This window comes from Myotis brandtii, unplaced genomic scaffold (genome assembly GCF_000412655.1).
Source record: "Myotis brandtii unplaced genomic scaffold, ASM41265v1 scaffold325, whole genome shotgun sequence".
Taxonomy (NCBI): domain Eukaryota; kingdom Metazoa; phylum Chordata; class Mammalia; order Chiroptera; family Vespertilionidae; genus Myotis; species Myotis brandtii.
Genome location: NW_005362486.1, coordinates 1,744,697 through 1,767,957, shown reverse-complemented (window position 1 = coordinate 1,767,957; position 23,261 = coordinate 1,744,697). Strand labels below are relative to the sequence as shown.

At 52.4% G+C, this 23,261-nt stretch overlaps 1 protein-coding gene across 1 annotated transcript; it reads right to left on the bottom strand.

The window, feature by feature from the left end:
• Positions 1–14,500: 14,500 nt before the first annotated feature.
• On the bottom strand, positions 14,501–23,255 carry RPUSD4 (RNA pseudouridylate synthase domain containing 4). The gene is given in 8 exon segments (XM_005870886.2): positions 14,501–14,898; positions 14,900–15,105; positions 15,893–15,990; positions 17,620–17,764; positions 17,841–17,934; positions 20,658–20,859; positions 22,548–22,713; positions 23,052–23,255. Coding segments are annotated over 8 exon segments (1,224 nt in total). The 5' UTR covers positions 23,244–23,255; the 3' UTR covers positions 14,501–14,777.
• Between the last annotated feature and the right edge of the window lie 6 nt (positions 23,256–23,261).

Genomic DNA, 23,261 nt, shown 5'->3' with positions numbered 1-23,261 from the left:
GGGCAAGGGGCAGGGGGGGGAGCCCTGCACAGCCTCTGCTCCTCCGGCCTCACAGATCTCCACCCACAGCCCACGTGAACAGGGCCCCTGGTTTCTAACTTCCGGACGCCACCCTCCCATCAGCGTGCCCCAGGGCAGGGAGAAGGGATCTACTCTCAGGGATTCAGTTTTCCTGCTCTAAACCCTCACCCCACCCTACATGAGGGTGAGCTCAGAGATTAGAAACTCATTTCCTTATAGGAAATGAGGAGCTATTGCCAGGACCGCCCAGCCGGGAAAATACAAACAAGATGCCTGATGCTGCGGCTGCTCTCCCAGCTCAGGGCCTCCGGGGAGGCAGAGAGATGGGCCATGTCCCAGGCACTCCCATTGTGTTTCCAACTGGGCTTCATCCGAGAGTGGGAAGTCCCTGGCCATGGTCACATCCACAGCCATGAAATGGCCCGGCTCCCGTGGCTGTAGTTGCCCCATTGGAAGGGGCAGAAGGACATGGCATCGACGTGGAGAGGCCACTCGTTTCCAGACCAGCCTTGCCACCACCCTCGGGTGAGTCTGTTGACCTCTTTGGGCCCTGGTTTCCTTCTCTGTGTAATGGTAGACACATAGCTGGGCTTCTGGGCCTCTGAGAGTTCTTCCACCGAGCCCTGATCTCTGAGGAAGGAAATGGAAACGGGTACCAATGTGACTGCATCTCACGGCCCAGAGGCTGAGCTCTCTCACCCTCCGGTCCCATTTCTACTCCTCTTTCTCTGAGGAGAGGGAGGACCCAAGGAAATCAGTGCGATGTCTCTTCAAAACCATGCGGGTGCGTCTCTCGGGCCTGCAGGTCAAGGTGAAGGCTGCTGAGAAGGCAGCTTTTTCCGTGCAGGCTGGGAAGCTAGCTTGGACCGTCTCCCACCTGGTTTCTCTTGCCTCGACTCCTCTCTCCCCATTCTCAGCACCGCGAGCACCCTTTGCGCCAACATTGGCCCCACCCTTTATGCCAGATGAACTGTCCCAAAATGTAGGTAACAGGTGTCCATAATGGGGTCTGGCACTTCTTCATCAGCCCAATCTTTTTTTTTTTTTTTCCTGATCAGCCCCAATCTAACTTCAGGAATGACTGCACCAAATGAAGATTAATATTTATTGAGTAACTACTAACCACAAAGCTCTGTACCAGAGACTGTAGGACTAGCAAAGAGTAGGAAACAGTCCCTATGCTGAGTAGAGACATAGGGAACTCTGAGGGTGAGTTTTCCCTTGCCCTTCACTGTATGCCCATTGCCAACTATCCATCCCTCGGTGTTTCTCCCTCTGCTGGGGCCATCCAGGTGGCCACCTTTTCCAGGATGGCTGGGTAGCTCAGCCAGGACAAGCGTCCCTCAGACAGGTGCTCCCAGGCCAGGATACATACTTCTGCAGATGGTAACTGACAGCCATTATCGCCATGAGCAACTGGGGACATGCTCCATTGTCAGGGAAGAATGCCCTATTTGAAAGAGCGAGACAGCGTTCGGAAGGACTAACATGAGAGGTGTATTGGTTATCCTTTGCTATATCGCAAGTTACTATAAACTTAGTGGCTTAAAGCAACACACATTTATTATCTCATGGTTTCTGTGGGTCAGGAATTTAGGCACAGCTTAGCTGGGTCCTCTGGTTCTCACAAAGATGCAGTCAAAGTGTTGGCCAGGGTCGGGGTCTCATCTGAAACTCGATTGGGGAAGGATGCTCTCCCAAGAACGATTGTTGTCGGGATTCAGTTCCTTGTGGGCTGTTATCTGAAGCAGCCCTCGGTTCCTTGCCATGGGGGTCCCTCCAACGTGGCCACTTGCTTCTGTTCAAGCCAAGAAGGCACAGGGAGGCTGCCAGCAAGAGGAAAGCTACCATCCCGTGTAATATAAGCCAGGCAGTGACGTCCCATCGCCTCTGCTGCATTCTATATGTTAGAAGTTAGGTCGCAGGGCCTGACCACACTCAAGGGGAAGGGACTACACACAGGTGTGGACACCAGGAGGTGGCAGTGACGGGGAGTCATCTTCGAGCCTGTCTCCCACAAGAAAGGAGGCAGGAAAAAAAAAAAAAAACACCCACCAGCACTGAGCTTTCTTCAGAAGCCACCCTGCAGACAGTCTCGGTTGAAGCCTGTTGTCCTGGGTGATTATTGAGTGCCACCTTTTGTTCTCAAAAGTGTCCTGGTTTGGCAGTAAAAGAAAAATACCACATGATCTCACTCATTTATGGACAATAAAGAACATTATAACCTAATGAACAAAAAGATAGATACAGAGGCAGAGAAGCATCGAACAGACTGTCAAATTACAGCAGGAAGGCTGGGCAGTGTTGGGGGGTGGGGGCGGGTAAGAGATCAATCGAAGGACTTATATGCATGCATATAGGCATGACCAATGGACACAGGACACTGGGAGGGTGGGGTGAGGGCATGTGCTGGGGGGTGGGGGAGGCCAGGGGAAGGTCAATGGGGAAGAAAGGGAGACATGTGTACTACTATTTGTAATACTTTAAACAAGAAAATAATTTTTTTTTAAAGTGTCCTGGTTTGTAGGAGACATTTAGTCAACCCTGTACCTGAAGGGGGGATGGCCATGGTCCCTGGGGGTGAGGAGCACTTCAGTGGTCCTAAAGCCACCGTCTGCCTGAAGGAAGGATTCCCGGCAACCTTGCTCAGCAGTTAAACATGGATCTTCGACTGTTCGGGGACGGGTACCCTAACCCCCGCATTGTGCAAGGCTCAATTGGCTGCCTATTTGAAGAGTGTTTTATTAAGCCCTTCCTGTGAACAGGCCTGCGCAAGGTGCTGGGGATGCAGTCATGAGCAGCACAGGTGTATCTGCCTGCGGGGCTGTCTTTAATCATAAGTCTACAGAGGCCCGGACTACAGATCACAGTGAGGCAATGATTTCTTGGTTCCTATGTATGGATGCTCGATGCTGATGGTGACCTTTACACGGTCAGTAAGGCGATGGACAGCATCTGCTTAACCACAGGCTTTTCCACAGCTCAGGTCTGTGTCTCCCCGGGCAAGTTATTCCATTTCCACCCCACCTGTGAAATATACCCATGCCCTCTGCCGGCAGGACCATGTGGAGGGCCCGAAGGGACAGTGGCTGTAAGCACTCAGTACGGGGGCTGACACATGGGGACACGTGGTCAGCGGGACCAATGACCATCCCGAGGGTTGGAGTTTGCCTATGCCTGGTGAGCTGATGATTCACTGCCAGTTGGCATTGCCATGTGTTGGCAGACAGTTATTGTTAAATTTCTGAGTTTAAGAATTACCATGGAGCCCGATGATTCTGTCTCATCATTAATGTTTCTCTCTCACTCTCCCCCTCTCCCTCTCCCTTCCTCTCTGAAATCAATAAAAACATATTTTTAAAGAAAGAGTCACCATGGTCCTAACCGTTTTGCTCAGTGGATAGAGCGTCATCCCACGGACTGAAGGGTCCTGGGTTCGATTCCAGTCAAGGGCACATACCTTGGTTGCAGGCTCGATCCCCAGTAGTGGGGGCGGGGGTGCAGGAGGCAGCTGATTGATGTTTCTGTCTCATCCATGTTTCTATCTCTCTATCCCTCTCCCTTCCTCTCTCTAAAAAGTCAATAAAAATATTTATTAAAAAAAAGAATCACCATGGAAACTTTTTAAAAACACAGATTTCTGTGTCCCCCAAACCTACAGAGGCAGAAACCCCCAGGACCGAATGGGGTTGGGGAATTTGCATTTTTAGGTTTCAGGTTTGCAATCAATGCCTCTTAAATCCAACCTCCTGCTTCTGTTTTCCAAAGCTCGTACTCGGGAGAGTGGAGGTGCAGGGCTCCGAGGAACCCCAGGACCAGCCTTCCTTCTCTCCTCTCCGGGGCTGAGCACCCCACCCCCCCAGCCCTGCCGGCCAGGCTGTGGGGGGTCCCTTCTGAGTGAGGCAGCTGCTGGAGCGCTCCCGATGAAAGGCCAGACAGACAGGAGGTCAGAGTTCACACAAGATGCTCCGCCTTCTGTTTCATTTACAAGTGGCAGTCACCTCATTAAACCCAGTCCCCCACCCACACCCCTCACCCATAGCCCACCCCACACAAGCCCACGCCGGCCCCTCCTCCCTGCAGCCTGGCCAGGCGTCCACCCAGACACTCGGCTGGAGAGCAAGGCAGATGGGCGACGTCCTAGAGATGCCCACCCGCACCCCCTTTGGCAAGTCCAGACCCCAAGCTAGCCCAGCGCCTGGTGGGACAGTGTGCTCCCCAGAGATGGTTAAACGCAAGCATCATACATGCATCCACCTGCCCCTGCAGCCGCCAGAGCACAGCTGGGCGGGGGGATGGTGCTGATGCCTCCAGGCCGAGTCCTGAGAAGAGGGGGGCGTGCAGAAAGAGCGGCTGTGTGCGCTGGCGGACCCGTTCCCTCTCTGATCTCCTCCGTTAAAGCCAGGCTACTGAGATGATCCAATGAGGTCGGCCATCTGAAAGATCCAAGTTTCATGACCACACACGGTAGATTGTCAGCAAATGGTCCTTCCCTGAACCCACAGAGGGCAGAGTCTAATGGGGACGTACACACCACACAGTTAACTTTTTTTTAAAAAATGGATTTCAGAGAGAGGAAGGGAGAGGAAAAGAGAGAAACATCAATGATGAGAGAGAAACATTGATCGGCTGCCTCCTGCATGCTCCCTATTGGGGATCCAGCCCATAACCCGGGCCTGTGCCCTGACCGGGAATCAAACCCTGACCTCCTGGTTCATAGGTCAATGCTCAACCACTGAGCCACACCGGCCTGGCAGTCAACTTCATTTCTGATGACTGCATGACGGCGAGCCCAGGCTCCCAGACTATGTAGAAGGACCTAGAGACATGCAAGGATGGGGGGGAGGGGGGGTGGCTCCCCGAGATAGGATGTTCAAACCGAGACCTGAAGGAGGGGCTTTAGTCAAGCAATGGGGGTACAGAGGGACGCCAAACAGAGGGAAGGTGAGTGAGGCCTTGAGTAGGGACAGGGTCAGGCCATGGTCTGGGGAGAAGGAAGGTGGAGTGATGAGTGAGTGAAGGGAGACGGTGCGGGCCTGAAGGAGGTGAGCTGGAGGCCCCTCCGGGGGTAGAGCGAGGGAAAGGGTCTGGAGACATTTGCAGAGCCTTTGTACTTAGATTGTTTACTTGGTGGGGAATGGGTGGGGATTATCACTAAAGGCTCTGCTCCCCCGTCCCCGCACCACCCCACCACCACCACCACCACAGAGCCCAGGTTCGGTACCAGCGAAGAGAGCAGCATTCCCGCTGCCCCTCTGGGAAGGTATCGGGCTGGGACCCCTGAGCCACCACGGGGCCTCTCCCAGGAAAGGGGCCGCATGGAGGATGCGCAGAAGCTGCCACCCAGAGGAGAGCAGGGGCATGGACACAAGGGAAGGCAGGCTCAGGACTGAGAGGATGGGGAGGGGAAAGGAGAGAGAGAGAGAGAGAGAGAGAGACAGACAGACAGACAGACAGACACGGGTTGAGTGGGGGTGGAGTTACAGTCTAAGCAGAAAGGAAAAGGCACGAGAAAACAGCAGAGGGCTGGACATATAAACTCAGAGAACGACAGAGAGACACGCTGAGACAGAGACAGGGTGAGAGAGTGAGACAGAGAGACCAGGGCAGAAATGGCCGCAGAAACAGATGACCGGCAGGGGTCGCGTTTGGGAGCTTGACTCAGGAGAACGCCTGACCCGGGTCCTGGGGGTCAGGTCAGGAGCGTGCCTGTCAGCAAATGCCTTCCTCGCCCATTTCCCACCGGAGCCCGAGGCAGCTCCGTGCCTCCCATCCTCCCCGTAGGTTCCAGCTGCAAGCCCACCCCCTGGGACAGGCTGGCTGCGCCCCTGGGTCTGTGAGCGGCCCACCCCAGCCACCTTGGGGCACCAGAGAGACCCTCCCGGGCCTGCCGGGGACACAGCAGGCCTGAGTGGGAACTTTGGCTCAAGAGAAGCCCGCGATGGGAATTTCTGGATGTTGGACACTGAGCGGTGGTTTGCCTGCTGCTGCTGCTGCTGCTGCTGCTGCGACTGTGGCTATAAAACTCCCAGTTCAGGAAACACGCCCTTTAGTCTCCAGCTGACAGGCTGGTCCAGGGGCCTCGGGCTCCTGGTCCCCACAGTTCTGACGGCAGCAGCCTCAGCTCTACGGCAGCGCTGGGCTGCGTGGCTTCCTCTCCCGCTCCCTGGTCTGCAGGTTGGAGCAAGCTCTCGCTCCAGCTTCAGGCTGCCCCTCCCGTCCCAAGCTCTGAGCTCCAGGTACACCAGGCCGCCTGCAGACCTACGGGTGGACCTGCCACTTTCCTCGGGCAGGGGGTCCGTCCCTTCCTTCCACCTGGCGACACCCAACTCAGGCTCCTCGTGGCCTCACATCGCCTGTTCATGCCTGAGACGTGGGCTCGAGGTGGGGTTGCAGCCTCACCTGCAGCCACCACGCCCAGCACGGAGCCTGGTCCTGTAGGCGTCGGTGCATGGATGGTGGGCGAACGAGGAGACACAGCCCATGAGACGCCACAGCTCGGCAGCTGCTCGTGTCCTTCTCACTAGATTGCACGCCCCTTGGTGCAGGGACTGTATCTCGGCTCCTGAGACCTCTGTGGTGCCTTACACCCTTGTTGACATGAAGACTGTGTCCCCGGGGACTTGCCTGAATTCTCGAGGCGCCCCCAGGGCCCCGGGCTCCTGGGGGCCAGGCAGGCGCCAGGTCCACCAGGGGCCTCATCCCTTTGCAGGACGGCAAGGTCAGAGATGGCCCCTCCTGGGCCTCAGGCCCTGGCCTGGCGCCCCTCCTGGGTGATTTCAGGACGGGCCGGAGGAGGGTGGAATCGGAGACTGGTGATGGGGGTGCTTCTCTTTGAAAATTCCTGCGGTGATTAGGGGAGGCAGAGAGCCATGCACATGCGTGTTTCCCGCTGAGAGGAACCCCACATGCCATCCAGTGAGGGGCTGTCGGCAGCTGTGCCCTGTCACCCACCCTGTTGCCTACCCACCCGCAGTGGCAGTTACCCGGCCTTATGGTTTAGAAATGAGCTGGCTGGGCCCAGGGCCTCGAACCTAGGTCCCCAGCACTTCTCACTAGACAGAAACCCGAGCCCCGTGAGGCCGCTGCTTGGTGCGGTCGGCAGGCCAGGCCCCCCGAGGACTTGGCTGGGGACCCCGAGGTGTTTGCTGTCCTCTCTAGTTGGGCTCAGCTCCCACCGCTGCCAGGATCCCTCCCCAGACGGACCGGGTAGGGCCCTGGGTGCCGCCTGGGCATCCTACCCATGAAAACACCTCCCACCCGTTCACACCTGCCTGCCTCAGCCTTGGCACCTGGCAGAGGGTTGGCACCTGCCCCACAGAGGCTGGGAGGGCGGGTAGGACGGGACCAGTACTAAGACAGCCGATGTCTCCTTGAAGCTCACCCCTGTCCCGTTACCCAGGACAGCTCTCCGCTCTCCGGAGAAGCTCAGTGTCTGGCCCTGAGGGAGGGAGAGGGGGGAGGGGAGGGGCAGTGGTTGGGGGTGTCACAGTATTCGAAGTCCAAGTGTGGGGGGACAGGACAGGGACAGAGCCCCTGCCAGGAAGCAGCTCGGGCCAGTGCGGGTCAGGGGCACACAAAGGCTGCTGTGTCCCACCTGTCCTCCCTCTCCCCCCACCCCCAGCAGGCCCTGCACCCCCCTGTTCAGTGCTGTCTTTCCCAGGTGTCCTGGCAGCCAGCGTGCCCGCGATGCTGGGACAGGACGCCAGCACTGACAGCTCTCGTCACAGCCCCCCGGGACCTCGTTCCTGCGGGAGGTGAAGACAGCTTAATTCCCTGGCCCAGACACGGGGCGCTTGCCAGATCGGGTGGGGGCCACCGCCGACCCCTCCCTCCCTGAACGGTGGGCGAGGGGAACAAAGCTGCTGGTGTCCCCCAGGCCCGGGGCTCTCCCTCAGCTCTCCTTCCTGCTCGCCCCCCGCCCTCCCCCTGCATCGAATAGCAGCCACTCTGTGGCCGCTAAATTGCCCCGATGAGTGACGGGGGCGCTGAGTGAGCCTGCTGGAGTTGACAGAGCCACCTCAGCCCTCCCATTTGGGGACAGGGAAAGGAATTGATGCCAGATCTTGGGGTGCCCTTAGCCCCGGGGTCCTGGGGTTTTCAAATCAGGAACCAAAGAATCCTGGCTTCCTGGCTGCACCTTCAAACCAGCCCACGTCCCTCAGGGAAGCAGGCCCCTCGGGGCTGCTGCAATGCTGTCTCCATGGCTGCTCGCCTCCAGGCTGGGCCACGGCTGGGCTGGCCACGTCTCTCCCTCCCATGTCCTGGGCTCCAGCACCATCCCCGGTGCACAGGCCAGTCTGGGGAATACCTGCCTTCCCACCCTGTTCTCAGGGCGCTCTCCTGGGCGACCTTGGAGCTCCTCAAGGTCACTCCGGGGCCCTGAGCCACTCAGGCCTTGCCCTGCAACTCCCAGTATGGCCACCACACAACTAGCTGGGAACTCCAGGCTGACACGCAGTGGGGCGGACCCGACCCTTCCCTTTCCCGCTTCACCCTCGACTGCAGCGAGGAGACCAGAGTCAGGGCCGTTCTTCATCCCTGGGGACTCTGGGAAAACGGCCTCACGGCCCAAAGAGCCCAACCTGGGACCCGCCTCCTCTCTAGAGAATCGGTGGGAATGTGAGACGGCACCTGAGGTCGCAGCTCCCTAGCCTGAGGGGTGAGGATGTGCGCTCAGACCTCAGCCCCGCCCGTCCGAGCGGCAGGCCACGGGGCACATTGCTTACCCTCCTTCCCTGGACTCCGAACACCTGCTCTGCGGAGCTGCCGTGAGGGCTGGACAGTATCACAGCGTGTGCCCAGCGCGTAAGTGCTCAACACGCGGTATGGCTGTGCCCAGGGTCCTCCTCGTGAGTGGCTGCTGTGGCCACTCACCCCATGGTGGGGCCCGGTCCGGTGCTGGGCAGACAGCAAGGCCCGATGCTCAGGGCTCTTCGGGGAGGCTCTGCCTCCAACGACAGGCAAGACGCCTGCACTGGATCCGAATATTGAGCCCCTGCACCACCTTCTCTGAGAGGCCGGTGGAAATCTACGTAAGCGGCTGAGGGTGTCAGCCCCTCACCTCGGCACAGTCAGACTCAGGGCCTGCAGTGAGCGGGGGTCTCGGACACGGCCTTGGCATGTTGCCTCATCTCAACCTTTATTAGTTTTTAAAAATATACTTTTATTGATTTCAGAGAGGAAGGGAGAGGGAGAGAGAGAAACATCAATGATGAGAGAGAATCATTGATCGGCTGCCTCCTGCATGTCCCCAGTGGGGACCGAGCCCGAAACCCTGGCATGTGCCCTGACCAGGAATCAAGCCATGACCTCCTGGTTCATAGGTCAAGGCTCAACCACTGGGCCACGCCTGCCGGGCTCATCCCAAACAGTTACAGGTGCGGACTCCGAGGCCCAGAGACGGGGGCACGGCCGGCTAGCCAGCAGCAGAATGAGCATGCAACCTTCCCTCTGTGAGAGGCTCCCCTCTGTGTGAGAGGCTCCCCTCTGAGATGCTCCCCTCTGTGAGATGCTCCCCTCTGTGACAGGCTCCCCTCTGTGAGATGCTCCCCTCTGTGAGAGGCTCCCCTCTGTGAGAGGCTCCCTTCTGTGAGAGGCTCCCCTCTGTGAGGTGCTCCTGTTCCAGGCACACACCTCACTCTCCTTTCAGGGCTGCAGTATGATCTGGGACGGCTGCATGAGGTCACCTGGGCCACACGGGGGGCAGTGGAGGTACCAGAAAGGCTGCAAAGAGAGCCAACCTAGTTCTGCTGCCTCACCCGATGAAAGCTCGGGCTTCCTGGCCCTCGTCTGTAACTCAGAAATGACAATTAGGAAGCATGGTCTAGTCACAGGCTGGGATTGGGAGCTTAATGAGCTAATACACCTAAGAGGATCTGCATGGGCAACACACGTTGACTATTGAAGCTACTGTTACCATGAGGTTCCTGGAACCCCAGCGCAGGAGGGGGGAAGGAAAGGGTTAGCCTTGGGTGTGCTCAGAGGCCCTCTGTCCTGCCCTGTCTTTCCCTCTTTGGCTTTTCTTCCCTAGGTCAGAAAAGGGGGCGGGGGAGAAAGGGGAAATCTGGTTTATAACTCCAGAAAAAGAAAACCAAACAGGGAAACTTCTGGAAAATTCTGTAACTTTAGACAGGAAAGAGGCCAGACTCCCGGCTGGGCCAGGATGGGCTGGCAGCCTCTCAGGCCTGGCTCAAGGAGGCCCTGGTGTGTGTGTGTGTGTGTGTGTGTGTGTATGTGTGTGTCCGTCTGTCCTCGTCCTCCATCTCCTCTCCCTCCAGCAGTGAGGCTGGAACCCCAGGAGATACTGGGCTCCTTGCTGTGAGTCCTTGGCAGCTGCCTGTTAGCAACGAAGGCAGAGAGAGGCCCCTCCCCACACTGAGATTCCTGATTGCACAGGGACAATTCTCCTGGCTCTCAGATCTGGGAGTTTCCTGAATGAAGTAATTACTGTACACCCCTTAGAATGAAGTCGATGGTTTGGCCCCGCCCCAGGGACTCTGTTGCCAGCATCCCTGGTCCCCAGCCACCCCTCCAACCATGTCCCTCATCCCCCCTCCAAAGAGGTGTGTGAGCGGGTGATGGGGCCACAGTCAGCACACAGGCTGGAGTTTTGGGACAAGGGGCCCTGAGTAGCCTGGGGGAGATCAGAGGGCCCAGGAAGGGGCAGTGACAGAGGGGAGAGGACAGGCTGGCGTCTTTGCTCCTGGAAGCCTGTGATGGGAGAGGAGATTGTCTAGGTAACCCTCCCCCTGGCCCTCACCTCCTGCTCCCTCGCGGCCGGCTCACATCAAAGTGGGGAACCGCTCCCCGTGCTCTGCTCCCTGAATGGGTCCAGGTCATCACTCCTGGCTCCTGGAGGCTGCTGATGGACGGATGGGAACAGCTCCCAAGTGCTGAAAGACAGGCTAGCAGAGCCTCCTCGCTCAGCGCTGGCCTCGCCTGGATCTCTGCGTGGGGGAGGCTGCCCTGCTGCTGCCCACTCCTTCCCTGCCCCCACCCTCACAGCTCCCCAGGGCAGGCTGGGTAGTTGTGTCAGGGGAGGGGGTGTGCAGTTAGCTCTGTCACTGGGGTTCAGAGGCCCACACATGCAGTGGGAGGTGGGTGAGAGGTGAGGGCCTGAGGACGCCTAAATCCTCGTCAGAAAGGCTGTGGGAGCAGCGGAGTCCAGCGGGAGGCAGGGCGAGCCTACCCTGGGTGAGCACCATCCAGGAAGGACGGAGAAGGGCAGGGCGCCAGCAGACGCACGTGTGCTGCAACTCTAATACATTGTGGCTTCCAAACTAGTCACCCTTATCTTCCCTCCATTATTTATTCTATAATATTTCGACCTGTAAATTAGTCAAAATCACAACTATCGATCAGGGCTTCTGACCAACAGATGGAATGGAAATCATTACTACACTGAGCCCAAATAAAACCAGCCCAGAGCACGCCGAAACTGGTTTGGCTCAGTGGATAGAGCGTCGGCCTGCGGACTGAAGGGTCCCAGGTTCGATTCCGGTCAAGGGCATGTACCTGGGTTGCGGGCACATCCCCCAGTGGGAGATGTGCAGGAGGTGGCTGATCGATGTTTCTCTCTCATCAATGTTTCTAACTCTCTATCTCTCTCCCTTCCTCTCTGTAAAAAATCAATAAAAAAATATATTTATAAAAAAATAATAAATAAATAAAACCAGCCCAGAGCTAAGAACTCTTGGCATTTTGGCGAAGCTGTGGTAGTAAGTGCATCTGTCCATGAGGCTTTTTGATAGTTGAGAGCAGCCTGATTATGCGTCCACATTCCTATCATGAACGTGTAGTACTTTTACGGCTGAGTGTTTGTGAGTCACAATCTATTTCAAATTCACTCGGGTGGCGAGTCCAAACCACAATCAGGAAGCCCTACTACCTCATTCCACCAGAGAAGAGAAAACGACAAGTTTTCTACTAAAAAAGTAGGGACCGAAATTGACTTCGTTGGGGTAGCCGAAGTCAGGGTCATGAGGAGGTTAGAGAGACAGCACAATCCTTTTGTGTAGGATACCCTATACTTGTAAAACCTAGTCCCACTTAGAGTAGCTCCCCAAGAAAACGGATCAAACCCAGGAGGCTGCTGCCATCTCGTGGCCAGACCAGGAACTACCGTTATTTCTTGTTTTGCTTCATTCACATTAATACTGTAATAAAACTAAAATGTGCCCTATGAAATTATTTATATTCGACCCAGCACAACCCTAAAAATGTCAGCTTGCCCTAGCTGGTTTGGCTCAGTGGATAGAGCATCAGTCTGTGGACTGAAGGGTCCCACGTTCGATTCCAGTCAAGGGCACATGCCTGGGTTGTGGGCTCGATCCCTAGTGTGGGGCATGCAGGAGGCAGCCGATCAATTCTCTCTCATCATTGAGGCTTCTTTCTCTCTCCCTTCCTCTCTGAAATCAATAAAAATTAATTTTTAAAAAGTGTCAGCTTACCAAAAAATTTCATGGGGGGAAGAATAACCTTTTCAACAACTGGTGCTGGAATAGCTAGACCCACATGCAAACTTGGACCCTTTCATCATACGCTGAAATGAACTTAAACTGGATGGTAGACCTAAATGTAAAGTGAAAACTAAAAAACTACTAGATAAAATATAGGAGGAAATCTCCAAGACTTTGGATTATGCAATGTTTTCTTAGGTCTGACACCAGAAACACAACCCACAAAAAGGAAAAAACAAATTAAACTACATCAAAATTTAAAACCTTCATGTTGCAGATAATATAATCAGGAAAGTGAAACGGCAGCCCACAGAAGGTAAGAAGATATTCGCAAGTAATATATCTGGTTAAGGGACTGGTGTTCAGAATTTTTAAAGAAATCTTACTACTTAATAATAAACAGGCAAATAATTTTAAAAAGGGGCAAAAGACTTGGATATTTCTTCAAACAAAATAGGGCATCATGCTACATGAAATAAATCAGAGAGAGAAAGACAAATATATCCTAGAAACTCACTTATTATATGGAATCTAAAAACAAAACAAAAAGCCCGGCTGGCTGGCATGGCTCAGTGGTTGAGTGACCACCTGTGAACCAGATCACCAGTCAGGGCACATGCCCGGGTTGCGGGCTCGATCCCCAGTGTGGGGCCTGCAGGAGCAGCAGGTCAATGATTCTCTCATCATTGATGTTACTATCTCTTTCTCCCTCTCCCTTCCTCTCTGAAATCAATAAAAATATATTTTAAAAGAATAAAAAACCAAAACCAAAACCTAGCTCATAGATACAGAGAATAGATTGGTGGGTTGTAGGGGTGAGGGTTGGGCAAAATGGGTGAAAGTGTCCAAAAGTACAAACTGCCTGTTAAAAAATAAGTAAGACATGGGGATATAATGTACATCATGATGATTATAATTGATAATACTGTATTTATTCCATATTTTAAAGTTGTTAAGAGAATGGATCTTATAAGTTCTCATTATGAAAAAGAACGTTTGTAACTGTATGGTGATGGATGTTGACTTACGTGGCGGTCATTTCACAACATAGACAAATAGTGAATTATTATGTTGTACACCTGCAACTAATATAATGTTTTATGTCAATTATTCCTCAATGTAATAAAAACGTAATGAGAAAGCACTTCACATCCACCAAGATGACTATAATCAGAAAGATGGGTGATAACAAGTGTTGATGATAAACTGAACCGTGATGCATTGTTGCTGGTAAGGAAAATAGTGCAACTGCTTTGGAAAAATCTGGAATTCTAAAAAGTGTTAAGCAGACTAAGAGTTACCATATGGCCCAGCAATTGCACTCCTAGGAGTGTACTCAAGAGAAATGAAAACATGCATCTACATAAAAATTTATATACGGCCCAGCCGGCGTGGCTCAGTGGTTGAGCGTCAACCCATGAACTAGGAGGTCACAGTTTGATTCCCAGTCAGGGCACATGCCCGGGTTGCGGGCTCGATCCCCAGTGTGGGGCATGCAGGAGGCAGCTCATTAATGTTCCTCTCTCATCATTGATGTTTCTCTCTCTTTCTCTCTTCCTCTCTGAAATCAATAAAAATATATTTTTAAATTGCTTTAGTTAGCAACATACGGGGAGATTTCACATAAACATCTGGATTTCCTGATTCTGAAAATAATTATAACAGCTGTTCCCACACAGCCACACCCAGACGGAGCCATCAAATGCCCTCTTCAGACAGCGTGTGTGCCCTCGCCACGTGTACACCTGCCCGCCTCACTCCTTCCTGTTATCTGCCTGCGTTTCTATCCGCTTTCCTGCTGTCACGCACCCGTCCCGGGCCCCACGACCACTGGTGAAGCACGGCTCACAGGCTGGAGCTGGAGGGAATCCCTGAATTCTGTGTCTATAAAACCTGAGACGGAAAACGAGGCAGAAGGACTTGCTCATGGTCCCGCAGCTCCACGAAGACAGTGACGGGCTGCTTCTGAATTTCTCGATCCGTCAGTACCAACCACGCGCTTTCCAACTACAGGAGCCTTCCTGGTGGACCAAGAGCTTTATTGTTGGGTGAAAAGTGCCTGCTCACAGGTTCTGTGCTGCAGTTCTCCGTTTCCAATTACTGACCCCACCTGCCTGGTCCTGGGCTCTCTTCCATTTTGGCAAGATGACCCCGAGGCAGGGAGACTTCCCACAGGCTTTCCCAGAATGTGGCCCAATAGCAGAAAATACACTTCAGTTTCCAGTAAAAGCCGTGAGCAGCTGGGGTCCTTCAACTTCTCACTTGGCTCTTCTGGAGTCTGTCCAACGGGAGAAGTCAGCCACGTCCATTCAACAAAGGGAAGAATTCAGGGCCAGTGCGCACTGTCCAGCTGTCTCCCCGGAGATCCCAGGGGCCCAGGTGTCTCCCCTGAGCTCCCAGGGGCTCAGCTTTGTTGCTCGTCTGGATCCTGACTCGGCAGCTCTAAGCCCAGGCGGCTCAGAGAGCGTACAAAGTATCGAGGGAGCCTGCAGACCAGGCTGAGCTCCTCGTTCCTGGACCCCAGGGCAGGCAGGACGAGCTGGCGGGCATGCAGGTGCAGAGGGAGGTGGCGGGCCTTCGACTGTGGCAGCCCCAGCTTCCGCAGAGTGCCGGCAGACAGCTTCTGCACAAAGAACAGAGGCCTTGTGAGAGCGGCGCCAGCAACAGGGCACCGTTGACCCAATGCAGGTCAGAAGCCTGGCACTGGAGGCCGGGACAGGAGCACCCCCGGGAGAGGCAGCATCGCAGCCTGCCGCGGAAGCACCAACAGGAAGGGCTGGGGACCCAGGTAGGAGCACCCGCCACAGCAGGGAGGCCCGAATGGCCAGTTCTCTGCCCTCCACGGAATGGGCTGGGCACCAGGACAAGAAGCTCCCAGCATGCTCTTCAGCAGCATGAAAGGTGACTATGAACCTTCAGAGAGCCTCCTTTCCCCACAGTCTCCTAACAAAACCAGAGACTTGCCCGGCCGGCGTGGCTCAGGGGCTGAGCATCGACCTATGAACTAAGAGGTCACGGTTCGATTCCCGGTTGGGGCATATGACCGGGTTGCAAGCTTGATCTCCAGTGTGGGGCGTGGGGGAGACAGCCAATCAATGATTCTCTCTCATCATTGATGTTTCTATCTCTCTCTCCCTCTTCCTTTCTCTGAAACCATTAAAAAATATATATATAATTATTTTTTTTAAAAACCCAAAATCTGAGACAAATCACGCAGCAGAAAGGTTTGCTGAGGCCCTGAGGGGCATGAGGGCAGCAGCGGGCTGCTCCTGTTCTCCCTATGCCGGTAACTGGTGCTGCCGCGTCTGGCGCCCCTCGGTATGTCCTGCTGTGACTCACTAGGGGTTTCGCACGGGGAGGCCCAAGTTCTGCCCCATAGTCGGCTACAATTCGGGTCAAACCCATGTTACCTGGGGGGCCAACTTATTCCAGTCCGAGTACTTGTGATCGCCAAGGATTGGGCAATCCAATCCAAAAGACAGGTGAACGCGAAGCTGATGTTTTACTCCTTTAAGAAAAAGAGAGAGAGACTTGTAAGCGGCTACAGAAAGAGTGCCCCTGGCAGCATCTGCTTCTAATCCATTAACTCAAAGCACAGTAAGCTGGCAAAGCCCTAACTACATTCAAGTATAAAGAACAGTATAACAACCTATAAGCTATTAGGGGGTAAACATTATAAATACTGTTACACCCCCAATTTCCCCTCCCCCTCACAGTCCCCTTTCCGCCACAGACAGCCATTAGCATCAACTTGGTGTCTATCTCTGCCATGCTGGGTTTTCAAAAAATAATTCTATTATATAACTCAATAGTATTATCTTACTTTTTTTTTATTGTGGCAAAATATATATAACATAAAAGTTAACATTTGAACACTTTTAAGTGTACAGCTTAGTGGCCATAAGTATATTCACACTGTTGTACAACCAGCACTACCATCCATCTCAGAAATTTTGCATCGTCTTGAACTGCAACTGTACCCATTAAACACTAGCTCCCCATCTCCTCCTCCCTCCAGCCCCTGGAACACCGTGCCTCTATTAGGTTGACTACTCTAGGTATCTCATATCACTGGAATCTATATATATGAGCTTAAGCAACCGTTACGACTGGTTGACCGATCGCTATGATGCGCACTGACCACCAGGGGACAGACGCTCAATGCAGGAGCTGCCCCCTGGTGATCAGTGCGCTCCCATAGCCAACCTCCTGCAGCCAGACAACCTCCTGCGGTCCCCCCCTCCCCCACCGGCTGCCCCAATCGGGACTGGGAGAGTCGGCCCCAATCAGCCCCAGTTGCCAGCCAGGCTGAGGGACCCCACCCGTGCACGAATTCGTGCACCAGGCCTCTAGTCATACAATATTTGTCCTTTTGTGCCTGGCTTATTTCACTCAGCATATTGCCCTCAAGGTCTCTCCTTGTTGCAGCACATATCAGCATTTCCTTCCTTTTTAGGGCTGTATAATATTCCACTGTGTGGATATACCACACTGTTCATCCATTCATCTGTCAGTGGACATCTGGGATGCTTTCATTTTGGCTACTGTGAATAGTGCTGCTAGGAACATTGGTGTGCAAGCATCTTTTTGAATCCCCGCTTTCAATTCTTTTGGATGTATACCCAGGGGTAGAATTGCTGGATCACATGGTAATTCTATGCTTAATTTTTTTGAGGAACCACTTGGCACTATTTTAAATAAGTGTAAACAAACTATTTATATCTCATTGCTACCTACTGTTGTTGCTTTTTGTTGTTGTTGTTTTTTTTAATATATATTTTTATTGATTTCCGAGAGGAAGGGAGAGGAAGAGATAGAAACATCATTGATGAGAGAAAATCACTGATCGGCTGCCTCCTGCACTGGAGATTGAGCCCACAACACAGGTTTGTGCCCTAACCGGGAATCGAACCCTGATCTCCTGGTTCATAGGTCGATGCTCAACCACTGAGCCACGCTGGCCAGACAGCTACCTACTGTTTTTAACTATTATCTCTCCTGGAGCTCCCAGCCTCTCCAACAAGTCAGCTGCAATTCTACCCCCACAGTACCAGCTGCTCAGAAGGGCAGAGCCCAGCAGCACTGGGATCCCTGCAGGACAGCGGCGCCTCCCACCGTGGAGTGGCAGCACCCTCACCAGTAACAGGATGGAGCTCCAACAGGGCGGAGGAGACGGTGCTGCTCAGCACCTGGTACTGCGTCACAGCCACGTGCGCGCTCCGGCTGGTCCGCATTCTCACCATCTTCCCATTGTCCATGCGGTAGCTTGGGGACAGCGTCATCTGAAGCCAAAGAAATCCAGATGTGATGTCAACGGACAAGCAGAAAACCTGTCCTCCCGGGGGGCGGCTCACCCACCTTGTGGTGCTGCTGCTGCCCTTGCACCTCCTTCTCCACGATGGGGATATCCACGACGCCTGCTGAGGGCACGGGGACGCGCACGGTGATGGCCCTGGGGGGACACAAGAGTGAGCGAGGCATTCCTTGGATTTGGCTGCTTGGAGGTTTGCACAGCAGACCTGCTGTGGTCCGTGCCTAAGATCAGAGGGGCCCAAACCATCTCTTGGTAGAGGGCTTGGCCTGAAAGCTTGATACTCTTCTTACAGCATAGCTCTTTTACTCCTCAAGGAACGTATGTTCATTGTAGCATATATGGGGAGGGGAAACAGAAAAATATTATACCGATAACATGGTCTTTCATGCCAGCCTTTAAAAACGAGTATGTACAGTTTAAAGTAAAATTAGTGTGGTTTTCGTATCCTCTTTTCTTTGTGTAAATAATAAAAGGTGGTAAAGTTCTGATTGCATATGAAACAAATAAATGAGCTGAATGAAAAATTCGCAGGCCCATTCCTGCCCGCTTTGCCAGGCAGATAAGACAGGGAGGAACTGTGCGCAAAGAAGTCCCGGAAACCATAGCCACAACTCAGTAAGTCCTCCCGATCAGTCTGTCGGAGGCCTCTCCCCGCCACGTCACAGTCACGGTCACAGTCCGACAGAGGGCGAGGGTTATTTAATCTGTCCTGACGCTCAAGCCTCTTCCAGGTCCATCACAGGAGTCCCCTGGTTCTAGGTGGTCTACCCCAGAGTCACTGACCAAGGGGGCAAAGCCCACTCAGACACATTTCACATCCTGGATGCCCCCTTCAGGCTGACAGCCGTCGGGGCGGCTGTGACACCTGGCATCCTACTTAAGCCTGAGTTGTAACTACCAGAGCATCCTTCCTGGTGACCTAACATCACTGCTCAAAAACGCCATCAGTGAGTATTCCCCGAATGTGAACAGGCCCCGATTCAGACAGGTACTAATTCTATGCAGATGAACAAGACAGAAGTCCCTGCTCCCAAGGAATTCACAGTCTAGTAAGAAGAGTCAAACAAGTAGCTATAATATAACAAGTTGCTATCGGCAAAAGCTAGCCAATGGTTCCTCCTATGTTCTACTTGCAACTTCTACTTCCTGCACCTTCTGGCCTACCTTCCCAGCTCTATCTGCCACCACTCACCACCCGACTGGACTGTATGCCTCACTCCTTTGTGCTTGCCATTCCCACAATCTACAACACATTTCTTCACCTTGTTGATCAAATCCTATTCATTCATCAAGACCCAATTAATTGATTTCAACTCTTCTGTGAAGCCTATTACTGAGAATGGTTACCCATTCTGAAATTTCATGGACGATTTTCACAAAGAATATAGCAATTTTTCATAGACTTATATTTTGATTACTTGCATACATAATAATAGTCTTGGTTTTCCATCTTTCAGCTTTTCCTATGAGCTCGGCACTGTGTTAAACACTTCACATGCATTACCTCACCCAAAAAGAATACTTACAAATCAAGTAGAAAATAATAAACAACCCAACAGAAAGTGAGCAAAAGAAATAAGTCTGTTTACAGAAAGGGAAACTCAAAATAGACAATAAACACGAAAGACAGTCAACAGACAATAGGGTGGTGAAGGCCTGGGGTGGGGTGGGGGCTGGGTGGACGGGGTCCAAGTGGGGGAAAATGGGGGGGTTTCTGTAATACTGCCAACAATAAAAAAAAAGTACACAGGCAAACTGAAAATAAAACACCCTTTAAAAAAATTTTTTGTTTTTTACCCATCTGACTGGTAATCCTTTTAAAAACACTTTGGTCAGACATGAGAGGAGGTGAACACTCACCCCTGGGGGAGAGAGTGGAAACTGACAAACCCATTTTGGAGAGCAAATTGGGTAGTTAAGTATTCAAATTTTAAACTGTATGTACCTTCCACTCAGCAATTCCATTTCTAGGATTTTGTCCTGAAGATATACTCACATATTCTCCGCAAAAGGTCTGAAAAGTGGGATATTACCTAAACATCTGCAATGAGGAAATGATGGTATGTCCACACCATGGAATACGATAGAGCCATAGAGGAGCCAGGTCTAAAAGCACAAAACGCTCTCCGAGATACACTGTCCCAGTGAGAAGGGCGGGATGCAAGCAATTCGAAATACGCTGCCACACAGTAACACGCTTCTCCATGCCCCGTGAACTCGGGAAGTCCATTCAGGACTCTAGCAATAGAGACTGCCTCTGGAAAAGGAAACCGAGTAGATGGGGGACAGGAGTAGCTTTCATTTTTGCTCCTGTATCTTTCTTCTATTAAAAACTGAGGGAACCCTGTATGCACTAACATGGAAGGATCCCCAAGTCACAGAGTTAAGTGGGAAAAGAAAGTACAATGTACATCGTACAATGTGATATACACATGTACACATACATGTGTGTGTGTGTAGATACACAAACATACATACTGTATATACTACATACATATACATAAATATGTTGATACAGGACGGGAGGAATAAAAAGCAAACTGCTCCAAGGGAAGGGACAGAAATGACAGAGTGGATGGATTCTCCGGGAGTTCTTTGCTTTATTTTTGTCATTTGACTATTTGACCACAGAAATCATGTATTATTTTTATAAGTTAATTTTCAGTGGTCTTCACGTATAGCCATTATGAGGAGCGACTACTCTATCAGAGCACTAAGTCTGCTTCCTACACCTTTCCAATGCCTGCAGGTCCTAGCACACTGCCTCCTGTTAACAGGAGTGGCCGCTGTACGAATGCACAAATAGAAGAAAGGGATGCCTTCACATCTACCGCCTCTACCGCTATCAGCGGGCTCCATACCAGTACTTCTTCACCACCTGACGGGTTCTAAACAGCTCTTGGACCTGGTGTGCCACCTCCTTGTCCCGAGCCAACACCATGACGCCTGTAGTTTCCTTGTCCAGCCGGTGGCACAGATGCAGGGGCTCTGCCTTGTGGCCATGAAGCACCTTGGCCAGGATAGGGAGGACATCACTGATGCAGAGCTGGACCCCAGGGCCACCTACGATGGGAAAAGACAGAGGTTTGAGCGGCCAGGAAAAGACCCCACCAAAGAACTCTGCTTGAGAAAGAAAGCCCTTACTGGATTAACTGTCAACGCTTCCCAGGGCCTTATCCAGGGACACCCAACATCCTTATGCCAAGGAGCTTGCTAGAAAGGAACCTCAGGCCCCCAGCCCAGACTATCCATCAACATCTGCATTTTAACAAGATGTCCAGCCCTAGCTGGTTTGGCTCAGTGGACAGACTGAAGGGTCCCAGGTTTGATTCCAGTCAAGGGCACATGCCTGGGTTGCGACTTGGTCCCCAGTGGGAGGCCTGCAGGAGGCAACCAATCGATGACTCTCTCATCATTGATGTTTCTATGTCTCTCTCCCTCTCCCTTCCTCTCTGAAATCAATACAAAATATATTTTTTTAAAAATAAAAGATGTCCAAGTAACTCATATGCATATTAAACTTTGAGAAGTACGACCCTAGAGCATGGATAGGGCTTTCTCCGCAGGTCTCTGAAATCAATACAAAATATATTTTTTTAAAAAATAAAAGATGTCCAAGTAACTCATATGCATACTAATCTTTGAGAAGTACTACCCTAGAGCATGGATAGGGCTTTCTCCGCAGATACAAATATTCTTTAATCCTCTTATGTACTATACATGCACTCACACTAAAATCAGCAACTAAAACGAGGAGGCCTGATCTTTTACTATATAAACAAAGGCTGGAGAATTTGCTAAGTTGAGTGAGAAATGTAAGATCCTGAGGCCCTCCTGAAGCATCACAGGAGAGCTGAGAGCTGCTGGGGTGAGACATTCTTAGGTTCCACTCTATGTTCTCTCCTAACTACCATGAGCTTAGACAGGTTGCTTAATCTTTCTAACTTTCAGTCTTCTCATCTATAAAATGTAAATGTCCGTATTATAATTATCTCATGGGAGTTGAGAAGACAAGAAACTACTGTGAAAGTCAACAGAGAAAAAAATCCACACGAAGCACTTGGCAAGGTTTAATTCCTTCCCTTCATGTACAACCTTCTCCATATCTTCCAAAAAGCATTCTTCTTCCAACTAAAAGATGCCTCTCCCCTTCCCCGCAAACGCATTCTTTTTCCATCTTTCCTGACTCACTCCAGCTGTCTGACACATTCAACATTTACTCAAAAGCATTTGCGTGTCTATGAAGTTCTAGGTCCCATGGGGTTTTGTTTTGTTGGGTATTCTCTCTTGACACATTCAACATTTACTCAAAAGCATTTGCGTGTCCATGAAGTTCTAGGTTCCCTGGGGTTTAGTTTTGTTGGCTATTTTCTCTCTCTCTCTCTCTCTCTCTCTCTCTCTCACACACACACACACACACACAATTTTTTCTTATATGTTATTTCCTCTCACCCAGTTTTGCTGGAAAATAACCTGAAGACAAGAATCACACGCCTTTATATTCTTCTACACAATCCCTGTGGAGGTCTGCACACAGCACATTCCACAAATCACTGCTGACTGCCAGATGTTTGAAGCTGTCTTATTGATCTGTTTCCTCAATAGTGCCTTATATAGGACAGTACTCCACGAACATTTAAATTATTTTGAATGCAAGGCTGCTGCGAGTCCCCGAAGTGACATCTGAGTGTTGCCCCTAATTGTAGCAGAGAGCAGCAGCGGCCTCCCTCCCTTTCCCACGTGGTCCTTACCATGCACAGGGAGACCATAGGGCTTATTGATGACCACGAGGTCCTTGTCCTGGTGGACAATCCCTCGGCTCAGGGCCTTAGCGAGCACGTTGGGGTGGACTCGTTGCAGCTGCTGCGTGAACCGCACTAGTTCGTGCACTCTCCGCTGGACAGGGTTTTTGAGCTCCTAGGGGGTGAGAGAAAGGGATGGGAAATGCCTGATGGGGAAGACCTTCAAGAAGCCTGGGTGGGCATCTGGGCAGGGAGGGCATCCCTGAACCTTTGCAGTAGACTCGCGCCTTCTCCCAGTAAAGTGAGAGCGGGGATGCTTAGCGCCGAGCCCGCGGGAGCCAAAGACCAGCCCACAGGAAGGCACCGCATACTGCAGACCTGTCCCTCCGCTTTCTCCCCCTTCTCCACCACCGACCAGGTCCTTTCCTTGCATTCTCTCAGAGGACCCTCGCCCACCTGGGGAACCAGAGCGCACTGCCTCTTGGGAATTGTAGTCTTTCCCGCCGGACTCACCGGCTCCTTCTTCGCCTTTTGTTCCTGTTTCTGGGCTCGGAGCTTCTCCGCTAACCGTTGGGCGTCCAGGGGCTTAGAAGCAGCAGCGGCGGCGGTACAAAATGGCTTTGGGACGAGACAGAGGAGACTGCCCCCACCCCGCCCGGAACCCCGAACCCGGAGGCGCAGCACGCCCCAGCTGGGCGCCGCCATCTTGCCGAGGAGGGCGGG